Raw genomic sequence first — 14,052 nt, 5'->3', positions numbered from 1 at the left:
ATGTAATAGGGTCTGTCCAAAAAGCCCCTAAAGATGGAAAATCCCTTTAATAAAGATGGCAGTTCATCCGACTGCATTTTTTTTCTAGACATTAGTTATATTAAAGGGTTTGCAAATATCTCCAATACAACCATTCTATTACATGACAAAGAAATAAGTGTCAATGATCAGAAGTACAATGCATTCAATGACTATTACCTGCAGCATTGAGAAGGGCGATATATCATTAATATATGGTGACACGGGCCAGTCACAACCCTGTTCTATTAATACTGTAATAAACAAGCATGTCCTCAGTTCACCTCTATCCTACAGACGATCGTCTGCTTCCTGTCAATGAGGAACAGCATCCTCTATCGGAAAGCAGCAAAAACACGAAGATGAAGGTGGCATGCAATGTCATTCACTACAGAAGGGAGGAAGATAACATATCCAAACATACATATAAATATATGCTATGGGCACAACCATAACTGCTGACTAACGGCCTCTAAACCTCTACACCTACCTGCAATATGCTCTAAAAAGGAAATGGATATCTGTAAGTCCCTAATTTTCAAAGCCAGTCCCTGTATATTTTGGCTGTCCCGGGGCAAAACGGGGCTTGTGTATGCAACACCCATAAATGGGCAGTTCTGTCCTGTTTTGGGGCATTCCTGGTGGTGGGGTCTATATGTCCCTAATTTACCAACTGCTATGTGGTAAGTATGCGCTTGGTGCCGCCGAGAAGAGGGAAAGGTTATGAGGTGCTCTGCCTAGGGAAGGGAATTTAGGGCAAAGGCAGCAGACGGAACCTTTGCCCTTGGTGATGGAATACCTATCTATGCCATGTATGATGACCCACCAGGGAGAGATGTGATGAGGAAAGGGCTGGTAGTGATGGCACAGAGGGAGTAATTGTGGTTCACGGTAGCTGCCCTCACTCTGGCACTCCCCGGGGCTGTGCATTGTATGGCGGGTGCACTCTTTCTTCCCAGGGGACACACCCTGAGTTATGGGGTATCTTGTTTGGTGGTAGTTGGGGTGCCTTTGATGGTGAATGGTTGGCAGGGCGCAAGGCAGGAGTACAAGTGCAGGACTGGATAATAGCAGTGGTGCAAGGCAATAATCATGCTAGTCTAAGGGTAAGGCTGAGTTCACACTTCAGTTATTTCCATCAGTTATTGTAAGCCAAAACCAGAAATGGAGCCTACTCAGAGATAAGGTATAAAGAAAAGATCTGCACCTGGTTTTGGTTCACAATAACTGACCAAATAACTGAAGTGTGAACTTGGCCTAACAAATCTGGTGTTCCTTACTGAGGTAGTTTAGGCAGTTCATAAACTGAGACACTGGTAGCAACAAGTTCATTCTCTCCAGAGGACACACAAAATACTTCCAAACCTGAACATGGGATAACTGGCCGACTCTGAGTCTCTCTATCAGATCCAAACTACTTTCAAAGTCAACCAAAGGGGTGAACATTCCCAATACGTATTACAGTTCCCACAGCGGGGTGTAGATCCTTCAATGGGTAGCTAATCTGTGATATAAACATATTCCATCTACCCTTCTTGTCTGATCTCAGTATAACATTCTGCTGGCTGATACCTTCTATTAGCACACAACTATACCTGACTAGCTCACAGCACCTCAACTGTTACAAAACCACTACAACAGAAGTGCATGGAAAGTCCAAAACCGACAAAGGAGCAATGAAAATCAAGGTATTGCAAAAAACTTCCAGTAAAAGTCTCAAAGGGGTTTTCTAAAACTCTATACTGATGGCCTATCCTCTGGATAGGTCATCAGTATTGATTGGTGGGGGTCCCACACTCGGGACTCCTGCCAATCAGCTGTTTGAGAAGACACCGGCGCTCACAGTAGTGCCACGGCCTTTGTTCTGCCCACCAAGTACAGCGCCGTACGCTGTACAGTGGTTGTGCTGGGTATTGCAGCTCAGTCCCTTTCACTTCAATGGGGCTGAGCAGCTCCTAGGCCACGTGACCGGATCACATGGCCTAGGGAAAGCTGTGAAAAGACAGTGCCGCTGCCTCCTCAAACAGCTGGTCTACAGGGATCCCGGGTGTCAGACCCCCACAGATCAGATACTAATGACCTATTCATAGGAAAACCCCTTTAACAACTTAACTGATTGTTACTATGCACATAGCTAGCATTCAACACTCCAATGGACTTCTACCAAAGATAGTAAATAGAATATACCCTCATTAAAAAGAAAATGACCCATTGTCTAAATTAAGTTTTTATGGTAAAACTAAATTTTTATATTTTTTTGTTGATTTTTTATTTTTTACATTTCCCTGTCTCTATATTTTTTTTAAAAAACCTCTTAAAATCTGTCAGTTTTCACACTAGCCACTAGGCTTATAATATCTCAAAGACTCCCTGTACTTCGAATACAGCCACATGGGCTATAAACACAATAGAAAGGAGGGGGCTCATTGACTTCTATGGGGGAGTTCTCTAGGCATGCTCTGTGAACTGTGCAGAGGTCAGGAGGGAGAAGATAAGCTATGATATCAGCTATTGTGACTGGTGGATCCTCTGTTATCTGTACCAGAGGTGTTATTTCTACTGAAAAGTTAGGCTTCTTTCACACTGGCGTTTCTGGGTCCGCTTGTGAGATCCGTTTCAGGGCTCTCACAAGCGGCCAAAAACGGATCCGTTCAGCCGCAATGCATTCTGAATGGATAAGGATCCGTTCAGAATGCATCAATTTGGCTGCGTTTGGTCTCCGTTGCGATTTTGAGGTGGACACTAAAACGCAGCTTGCAGCGTTTTGGTGTCTGCCTGACGATGCAGAGCCAAACGGATCCGTCCTGACTTACAATGTAAGTCAATGGGGATGGATCCGTTTTCACTGACACAATATGAAATTGAAAACTGATCCGTCCCCATTGACTTTCAATGTAAGTCAAGACGGATCAGTTTTGGCTTAGACTTTTTTTTGAATGAATAATGCAAACAGATCCGTTATTAACGGATACAAGCGTTTGCATTATAGGTGCGGATCCGTCTGTGCAGATACAAGACGGATCCGCACCAAACGCGAGTGTGAAAGTAGCCTACCTGTACAGAACAGAAAGTCTTGATATACCGGTAGGCCTAGTGGCCACTGCAAAGACTGCACGCTATTAGGTATTTTTTTACACAGTGACTTGAATAATTAAAACAAAAATCATCCAAAAAAAATATATATATTAAGTTTAACATAAAAACGTGATTCAAACAACAGGTCATTATAAAAGATATTTTTTGCAATCACCTACCCATTTAGCAATAGGACAACCCATGGAACTCTTCCCTTCTTTTCCTGTGTAAATGACTTTTTCAATGCGGATTGCTTTCCCTTTCTCTCCATACCTGCAAATAATAGTAAGTGCATAAATAGAAAAAAAATTGTGTGTGTATATATATATATATATTAAAACCAATGAACTTCACAAAGTATGGTCAGAAGAATTGGGAGAACATAGGAACTCCATGGAGATCTTGCACTCGTTCTGTAAGCCAGTAGTGATAACCTATGAGTCACATGGGGTTAACATACATTACATCCTTGCCTGTCCTACTCACCTTTCCTCCATTAATTCTCTAATTGATGCTACAGTTGGTCCAGATCCAAGGTGAGTGTAATATGGTCCTTCATCCCTCTCATTAATTTGCTCTGCAAAGAAATGGTACACTGATGACAAAGTCCTGTAAGAGTACCAGCGATGGTAGACATTGGTGTGCTTACTGCATTTACAAGTCATAAAGTGGACTCAAGAAAAGGTAGTGTTGAAAATTATCTTAAAAGGGGTTGTCCAGGATTTTAAAAATGTGCTGGGTTTTCTCCATAAATAGTGCCACACTTGTCCACAGTCTGTGCTTGGTATTGCAACTCATTCCTATTCAAATCAATGTGAGCTGTAATAAAGTACTGGACATGTCCCATTGACAGGCATGGTCTCTCTCTGGGGGGCTGGGGGGTAAGCAGACCCATTTTATTTAATGTAAACCTGTAAAACCTAGTTACCCTTCTACAAGGAAGGAGTGAGTTAATGGTTCTTCAACAGCATCTACCAGCAAGATGAACTCCTTGGTGGTCCGAGGATGTGTAATATACAGGCTCTTAAGTCCCTCATGACGACTATACAGTCCCAGTGGATTGCGGGTTTCCTCCTATGCAGGTACATACAGTATGGAACTATACAGGATATATCCTAGGACGACTCTTCATCCTGGTTTATAAGCTGGAGCCTCAGAAGGTAAACCTCCCCTTTAGGCCTCATGCACACGGCCGTTGTTTGGGTCTGCATCCGAGCCAACGTTTTTGCGGCACGGACGCGGACCCATTCCCTTCCATGGGGCCACAAAAGATGCGGACAGCACTCCGTGTGCTGTCCGCATCTGTTGCTCCGTTCCGTGGCCCTGCAAAAAAAAAATAGAACATGTCCTATTCTTGTCCGTTTTGCAGACAAGAATAGGCATTTCTACAATGGGCCACTCGTTCCGTTCCGTAAATTGCGGAAGGCACACGGGCAGCTTTCGTTTTTTGTGGATCCGCGGTTTGCGGACCGCAAAAAACGGAACGGTCGTGTGCATGAGGCCTTACATTCACTTTTCACAATCCTGTCGCCCAGTACGTCTCCAGCTGCCGTCCCTGCCTGTCCGTTGCTCACAAGGTCATGAATGTTCACATGCAGAATTGATTACTTTCTGTGAAATCTGCTGAACTTTCGTAATGAGTTATTGATCATGGGTTTACTGAGCATGCGGTCACTGTAATAATGCGTCCCATCTCCTTGGAGCAGTGAGGTGGACATCCAAGATCATATTTCACCATGCACTGATGAAGAGCTGGCATTGCTGAGATGTTTTACAGAAATGCCTGAAATATCTTACATGGACTGTTTACAGAGTGTGCCTAGATTGATATGGACCTCCATAGGCAAAATAAAGGGAATTCACTAGTATACAACGTGTAGGCCATTCTCACATACATACCTCACAACTTCAAGAACTTAAAGGGCATCTGTCAGCAGACTTGTCCCTATGACACTGTCTGACCTGTTTCATGTGCACTTGGCAGCTGAAGGCATCTGTGTTGGTCCCATGTCCATATGTGTCCGCATGGCTGAGAAAAATGATGTTTTAATATATGCAAATGAGCCTCTAGGAGCAACGGGGGCGTTACCATTACACCTAGAGGCTCTGCTCTCTCTGCAACTGCTGTGCTTTCTGCACTTTGATTGACAGGGCCAGGCAGAGTAAACATCATAATGCCTGACCCGTCACTCAAACTGTAGGGGGAGTGGTAGTTGCAGAAAGGGCAGAGCCTGTAGGTGTAATGTCAACTCCCCTTTTGCTCCTAGAGGCTAATTTGCATATATGAAAACTTCATTTTTCTCAGCCATGCGGGCACATATGAACATGGGACCAACACAGATGTCTTCAGCTGCCAAGCGCACATGTAACAGGTCAGCCGGTGTCATAGGGACAAGACTTCTGACAAATGCCCTTTAAAGAGGAGCAATTCCCACACTGTCATTTTTTTAAGTTACCGTTTCACATTAAAGGGTTTCTATCACTTCGTTTCACCTATTTAGCTTTCAGACACTAGCGATCCGCTAGTGTCTGCTTTATCTAACCATCCTAATATAAGAGCTTATTGTCCTGCCGTTTAGCTAAAAAAATAACTTATATAGATATGCAAATGAGCCTCTAGGTGCTATGGGGGCGTCATTAGCACCTAGAGGCTCCGTCTACCTTAACAAACTGCCGCCGCCCAGCGCGTCCCTCCAGCCCGCCCATCTCCTCCGGAATGCGATGCTCCTCGTATTCGGCGCATGCGCAGTGAATGTCTGATCGCTTCCCTGCTCAGACATCTCCACTGCGCCTGCGCCGATGACGTCATAGTGCTCCGAGGAACAGGCGCAGTGGAGATGTCTGAGCAGGGAAGCGATCAGACATTCACTGCGCATGCGCAGAACAGAGACGCGCACGGAGAGGATCGCTTCAGCTGGAGATGGGCGGGCTGGAGGGACGCGCTGGGCGGCGGCAGTTTGTTAAGGTAGACGGAGCCTCTAGGTGCTAATGACGCCCCCATAGCACCTAGAGGCTCATTTGCATATCTATATAAGTTATTCTTTTAGCTAAACGGCAGGACAATAAGCTCTTATATTAGGATGGTTAGATAAAGCAGACACTAGCGGATCGCTAGTGTCTGAAAGCTAAATAGGTGAAACAAAGTGATAGAAACCCTTTAAGCCCCCTCTCTAACCTCACCCAATCCATGTTCATACGCGCCCAGTCCCAATAAGTTCTTTTTGTGCCTTTTTAATGTCCTTTGTGTGGCACACCATAATAGTATTCCCACTCTGTGACAATGCCTCCTGAGTGCCCCCCACACAGTGGCATAGCATGGGTTGCCAGCACCAAGCATTGCGCCCCCTACCTGTGGACACTCCTATTATTACACAGGCAGAGCTGTGCCCCCGAGACACGTGGGGTCCACTAGAGGTAGCGGTATAGCTTACTGGAAAAGTGTGGGGCATGGTCTGATGCGACTGGGAAAAAATAGATTAAATTTGCAGGGTGACTTTGGGGTAAATTCCCTGCCCTCCTCTTATCGTGAGATTTGGTATTTTTGCAGTGTACCCATCTCTTTACAAGGCTTTATGTGTAGCCAGAGGAGTAATAAGTGTATTTCAGTGTGCAAGTCCAGTGAAGAATCAGGGCAGATTCACACGTGGCATAATTACACGCCACCGAGAAATCTGCTGCAAGATCCGTCCCTCCTGTATACTGTACCATAAACCCCAATGATGGGCTATGTTGAGTTGAAGGTCCATGCATTCAGGCCATAACATGGAGGTAATAATATTATGGCCATGTGACAAGGGTCTGACGACATCTTAGGGTCTCCCTCATCAGGCTGGGAGTGCAGGTCCTTCAAGAGCGGAGCGACTGCCCCTTGTGTGCAAGTGGACGCGGTGAGTAGTTTCATTAAATTTTAACCCCTAGAAAACCATTTTCTACTAGTCTACCCATTTTAACAGCTGTTAGAAGGGTGTACTGTCTAATGCCCTTTAAAAACTGCCCCATTGACTTCAATGGGTTCCATCTGGCTAGGAAAAGGGCCAAAAACAGGGCATGTCCTATTTTTTCATGGCAGCTATTCACTGGCTGTTAAAAAAAAATGCTTATAGCCCTATTTACTTCAATTTGTTCTAAAAATGGCCTGTTGTGTGAGTGTAGCATTAAGATTTCTTTAAAGGGTTTATCCGACCCCTGAAATGCCCCCTCCTCACACACAATATACTTACCTTGCTCCCCGGGACCTGTGTCGCTCCTGGTCCCCGCACAGCCATCGCCGCTTCTCCTCATGCGCGGATGGGGGGGGGGGGGGTTTGTGAGCCAATGGCAGGCGGAGTTTAGCCTCCCTAGCGTCACCTGCGATGCTCCCTGTCACCGCCTGCCATTGGCTAATTCCCCCAAACTGGATGTTTTCATTCGCGACTGGGGAGAAGCAGCAGCCGTGTGGGGACCAAGAGCGACACAGGTGCCGGAGAGCAAGGTAAGTATATTGTGTGTGGGGGGCCCGGGTGTATGGTGCAGCATTTCAGGGGTTGAGTAACCCCTTTAAGGACAGTAGAAGTCATTCAGTCTCAGGCAGCAGAAAAAGTGACTTTCGGGGCCTCTGTATGGAGGCCATGGAGGTCATGACTAGCCCTAGGATCCAGCAAGGCAGGGGTCATGTCTGGTCCACACATTCCAGTCAATACCTAGTTTTGATTTTCCTCTCCTTATTTGCAGCTTTAGTCTTTCAAGGTGACAAGCCGTCCCACCCTCCCAATGTTTTTATCCGTTGTTTTAGGTTTTCAAAATCTCATTTTGTTATAAAAAAAAAATTATATATATATTTTAAAAAAATTAATAAATAATTACAAATGCTAAAAAAAATTATGTCTACGGCTACTATTTCTATATTATACTGTTTTGTCACAGCTTTAATTTGGCGGGGTTGTGAGACCAGAACTTATGGAATTTGGGGAGTTACTACGGAGACGTGGTACGCCACGGGTTCATCTCTCAGTTGGAGACTCTTGGAAGTTGGGTTCGCTGCGGCAGGCATATCGTTTTCGGAGTTATGTGTTATTATTCTATAAAGCTGTGGTCAGTTTAAATCCCACATGGAGTGTCCGCTTGTTCTTTTGGTTGCACCACAGCTTTAGTAAAAATCCATAAAGTCTAATAAGTATTGTGTTTGCCACCATCATATCTGTTTTGCGATCCACAAATCAGCAAAATACAGATGCGGTCTGTGTGCCTCCTGCAATTTTTGAAGAACTAACTGTTAAAAAAAAAAAAAAAAAAAAGAACAGGACAGGTTCTATAAATTGTAGCCTGGCTGCAGACAGCACACGGATTACATCTTTTGCGGACCCATAGAAACGAATGTGTGTGTGTGATCTGCAAAAAAAAATGAGGATTGGACACGGACCAGAAATGTCATGTGCAGGAGACCTTTGGGGTATGTTCAAAAGTGGCAGTTACGCAGCAGATTTCCCATCACGTTTTTTTTTTTTTTTTCTTGCGGCAAATCCGTTGCGTAACAGCAAAGTGGATGAGGTTATACAAAGTCTCATCCACAGTCTGTAAAAAATCCACAGTGCGAATTTACAATCTGCAGCATGTCACTTTACGCTGTGGATCTCCCCTGTGGCTTTCAGACAGTGCACTGGCTGAAATCCACAGCAAACCTTTCCACTGTATTTTCTGGCCACATTCACTTGGTTTTAGTTACGATCTGTGTGATTTTTTTTTTTTTCTCCCTGCGGCCGAATCCCCGCCAGTCACCATTATCGTGAATGGGGCCGGACGGAATTCTGGCAGCGCGCAGTTGTGCCCTGCCGTGACTGAAAGAAGATACAAGCGGCACTTCTGCTCTCAGCGGTGCGGTGCGCGTGTCCCAGAGAAGATCCACAGATAATTGTATAGTAAGGACCAGCACTCGCTCTAATAGTAATTTCAAGTAGATTTATTGGTCACATACAGGTGGTAAGTGACGCGTTTCAGCTACTGTGAGCCTTTGTCAAACCTGCCGTGACTGATCTGGCAGGCTTTTCCCAGCCGAAACAGGCCTTAAAGGGGGTAACCGGAAATTTGATATTAATGGCCTATCCTCAGACTCCAGGGTTTCCACCGATCAGCTGTTCGAAGAGGCCATGGCAATCTGACCAATGTACAGTGATGTCACTGGCCGAGGATACGGCCTAAGCCTAGCTCAGTCCAATTTAGGGTACTTTCACACTTGCGTTGCTGGATTCCAGCAGGCAGTTCCGTCGCCAGAACTGGCAATCTGTATACAAACAGATACCATTTGTAGACGGATCCTGATGCAGATCAGTCTCACAAATGCATTGCAATACCAGATCCGTTGCTCTGGTTGTCATCCTGAAAAACGGATCTGGTATTTGTCTTTATCACATATTTAAAGGTATGCGCAGACCTCCAAACCGGATCCGTTTTTCCAGAACACTTGGTGACGGATCCGGCGTTAATGCATTTCAATGTAAAATAATGCAAGTGTTCCGGAATTTTGGACGGAGAAAATACCGCAGCATGCTGCGGTATTTTCTCCGTCCAAAAACCGTACAGTGACTGAACTGAAGACATCCTGATGCATCCTGAACGGATTGCTCTCCATTCAGAATGCATTAGGATAAAACTAGGACGGAACTCAATACCGGAAAAGTTTAACGCAAGTGTGAAAGTACCCTTAAGTGAATCAGACCAAGCGCAGCCACTATACAACGTACGGCACTGTGCTTGGTTAGCTGTGAAGAGACGGCAGCGCTCACCGATCTGATACCGAGCACTTGTCCAGAGGATAGGCCATCAATATCAAATTCCTAGATAACCCCTTTAAGGGTGGTGTCACACACAGCTTTTAGTGGTAGATTTTTGATGCAGTGGGTTGGACTTCTACTTCTCTTTCCTGCTGGATCCAGTCAATTTGGAAGGGCTAAATAGCTAAACATTTATTTGAACATTTTTGGAGGCATTTCTGCCACCAAAAAGTGTTCACCTAGGCCAGTGGTGGCTAAGCTCCGGCACTCCAGCTGTGGTGAAATTACCACTCCCAGCATGCTCCATTATTTTTTATGGAGTCCTGAGATCAGCCAAGCAAGTGTGCATCTTGGGAGTTGTAGTTTTACCACAGCTGGAGTGCCGGAGGTCAGCCATCATACACTGATCTGCCATCTTGTGCAGTAAATTTTTGCTTTGTGATACCCTCAGGCTGGTGTCAAATTCACCTTCTTGTGGCAGGTTTTGCCATCAAAAACCTGAACAGGTGGCAGCACCATCAGTATGACCGTAGCATGTAACATGTATGTTCTTTCTGGATCTGTATGTCCGTTCCGCAATAGAGAGAACATGTCCTATTCTTGGCTTCAAATTCAGACCATGGACCTATTGAAGTCAATGACTCAGCAGAAAAAACAAAACAAAAACAGATGCAACACAGATGTCATCCGTTATTTGCGGATCACAAAATACATACGGCCATTATTATTTTATTTTATGCACTTATATAGCACTACTATATTCCGCAGCTACTGTAGTTTTAGGGTCTTTTTTTTTTTAGGTAAAATGTCAGCTCCAGCTTAAAAACAAGCAGACAAATTGCATGTAATTTGGAAAAAATAAATCAATAATCCCCTTTGGACACATTTGGCATATACACCAGGAGCAGGTGAAGGAGATGTGAATAACTGTATTCATTTATTAGACTACGTCTCCAGAGCTTCTTGTTGTTCTAGAACGTATTTTTCTTCTGGATGATGACACCGGGTGTAATACTTCCTATGTAAATTCGCACAACAAACACACAAGACAAAAATAAAATAAAAATAACCTTCATTAAAAAAAATAATCTAGCTGCATGACACGAGGTATAAAGAATAAATCTCTCATACCATCCACCAGTAGGTATTTAGTGTTTTCCCCTGACAACACTAATACCAGTGATAAATTGTACTGTAGAGCAGAACACAGCAATGCAGATATATTACATACTGCCGCCCCCCCAGCTATTGAATGACTTACGTAGAGCAGATGTCTTTACTGCAGCATTCCTTGGAAGAAATCTGGTCACGGATGGTTTTACACACAGTCGCACCCTTCATGCAGACGTTTATAGCAACATAGGCTCAAGTTCAAGGTTAAAATACATGGGGGCAGAATGGTAGCAGAAGCCGATCTTCACTGCCCCAATTGTCCTCTGAGCTCTGTTGGACGATGCACTACCATCTTTCTTACATTGCTCCATACATATTTTTTACTTGATGGTTTGATATACCTTACTCCTTACAACCTAGATGCTATGGACATTTTGGCACGGAGATCAAAGGCTGTGTAGGCATATAGAGAGAAAGTAGAGCACCCACTGAAAATGCATGGAGAGGGGAATCACACACCTCAGGAGATCCCTCATGAGTAGGGATGAGCAAGCATCAAGTTTGGAAGTTCGGGTATATGCTGAATTGCATTATGGATTCCGTTACCACGGAACATAACGCAATTCCACGATGGAATGGATAACGGAATGCCTTTAGAGGCATTCCGTCATGGAATTGCATAATGGTCTGTGGTAACAGAATGCATAACGCAATTCAGCATATACCCGAACTTCCAAACTTGACATTCAATCATCCCTACTCATGAGCTGTAGAAGGGGAAATAAGTCCAGGGATAAAGCTATGCTCATACACAACAGCAAATGAAGACAGCAGCATCCTGGACACACAGGCAGCACATCCAGCATGTTTTACTGGGAGGGATATGCCCACATGAGAAAAATAGGAAACTAGAAGCAGGTTGCAAACTGCATATCAGTGAGTCTGAAAATGAATTTTGGGATGAAGACTGGCACCCAGTATATTATCTACATGACTAAAACAAGGTCAGGTTACATCCGCTTAAAAACTTGGATATTACAGGGGTTTTCTGAGATTCTGATATTGGATGATCTACGCTCAAGATAGGCCATCAATATCAGATCAGTGGGACCCCATGGGACTCCTGCTGATCAACGGTTTGAGGAGGCCTCCGTGCAGCTCAGCACCATACATTGTACAGCAGCTGTGTTTAGCATTGCAGCTCAGCCCTATTTAATTGAATGGCACAGAGCTGCTCCTAGGCCATGTGACTGATGGCTGGGGGCGCTGCGGCCTCTTCAAACAGTTGGTCGGCTGGGGTTCCAGGGGGTCAGACTCCCACAATCAGATATTGATGATGTATACTAATGGGTAGGTCATCAGAATCAGGAAAGCCCCTTTAAATGTTCCTGCACAGGAGGCAGTGCAATCATCAATTTAACATGTGGGCGATTTGAATATTCCCTATTGTACTACATATATACACACACACACACACACACACACACACACACACACACAGATTTAAAATATTAACCCTTTTAGGCTCGGGCCATTTTTCATTTTACGTTTTAGGGCCCTTTCACACTTGCGTTCTTTTCTTCCGGCATAGAGTTCCGTCGTCGGGGCTCTATGCCGGAAGAATCCTGATCAGTTTTATCCTAATGCATTCTGAATGGAGAGAAATCCGTTCAGGATGCATCAGGATGTCTTCAGTTCCGGACCGGAACGTTTTTTGGCCGGAGAAAATACCGCAGCATGCTGCGCTTTTTGCTCCGGCCAAAAATCCTGAACACTTGCCGCAAGGACGGATCCGGAATTAATGCCCATTGAAAGGCATTAATCCGGATCCGGCCTTAAGCTAAACGGCGTTTCGGCGCATTGCCGGATCCGACGTTTAGCTTTTTCTGAATGGTTACCATGGCTGCCAAGACGCTAAAGTCCTGGCAGCCATGGTAAAGTGTAGTGGGGAGCGGGGGAGCAGTATACTTACCGTCCGTGCGGCTCCCGGCGCGCTTCAGAGTGACGTCAGGGCGCCCCACGCGCATGGATGACGTGATCGCATGGACACGTCATCCATGCGCATGGGGCGCTCTGACGTCATTCTGGAGCGCCCCGGGAGCCGCACGGACTGTAAGTATACTGCTCCCCAGCTTCCCACTACTACTACGGCAACCAGGACTTTAATAGCGTCCTGGCTGCCATAGTAACACTGAACGCATTTTGAAGACGGATCCGTCTTCAAATGCTTTCAGTTCACTTGCGTTTTTCCGGATCCGGCGTGTAATTCCGGCAAATGGAGTACACGCCGGATTCGGACAACGCAAGTGTGAAAGAGCCCTTAGTTTTTCACTCGCCGCCTTCCCATAGTCCTTACTTTTTAATTTTTCCGTCAAGATAGCCTTGTTAGGGCTTATTTTTGGAGGGACAAGTTGTACTTTCTAATGGTGCCATTTACGGTTGCATACCATGTAGTGGGAAGCAGAAAATAAATTCCAAATGGGGTAGAATTGGAAAAAAAAACTATTCTGATAAAAAAAAACAAAAAAAAAAAAAACTTGATTACACTATGCGGTAAAATCGACCTGTTATCTTCATTCTCCAGGTCAGTACGGTTCCAACAATACCACACTTGTATAAATTTTCTTGCGTTTTAATACTGGGGGAAAAAATTAAAACCTTTCAGGAAAAAAAATACATTTTATAACCATATTCTGACCCCTATAATTTTTTTGTAGTTATGTGTATGGGGCTGTGTGAGGGCTCATTTTTTGCGGGATGATCTGTTCTTTTCAGTGATACCAATTTGAAGTGTGTGCGACTTATTGATCACTTTTTATAAAAAAAATTATTGAGTAGTTGAAGTGACAAGAAATGGCAAATTAGCCGTTTTTTATTTGTTTCCCGTTATGCCATTTGCCGTAAGCCCTTAATATTGTTATATTTTAATAGTATGGGCATTTCCGCACGCGGCAATGCCCATGATGTTTATTTTTTATTGGTTTAGCATTTTTAGGAAAGGGGGTGATTTGAACTTATGGGTTGTTGTTTTTTTCTTATATTTGTAAAAACTTTTTTTTACTTTTTTTTTTTTTGTCACCTTGGTTGACAATAACTGCAA

The 14,052-nt window shown here is 44.4% G+C and overlaps 1 protein-coding gene across 7 annotated transcripts in view; it reads right to left on the bottom strand.

Moving 5' to 3' along the window:
- The window catches only part of TET3 (tet methylcytosine dioxygenase 3), an 80,968-nt gene that overhangs the window by 11,654 nt on the left and 55,262 nt on the right, over window positions 1-14,052 (bottom strand). For all 7 annotated transcript variants that reach the window (XM_040414392.1, XM_040414393.1, XM_040414397.1 and 4 more), the window contains 2 exons: window positions 3,580-3,670; window positions 3,273-3,366 (listed from right to left, as the gene is read on the bottom strand). In XM_040414392.1, the coding sequence (XP_040270326.1) occupies window positions 3,273-3,366; window positions 3,580-3,670 (185 nt within the window). The remainder of the gene's footprint in view (window positions 1-3,272; window positions 3,367-3,579; window positions 3,671-14,052) is intronic.

The sequence above is a fragment of the Bufo bufo genome, chromosome 1 (assembly GCF_905171765.1).
Source record: "Bufo bufo chromosome 1, aBufBuf1.1, whole genome shotgun sequence".
NCBI lineage: Eukaryota > Metazoa > Chordata > Amphibia > Anura > Bufonidae > Bufo > Bufo bufo.
This window is presented reverse-complemented; position numbering and strand designations above follow the sequence as displayed.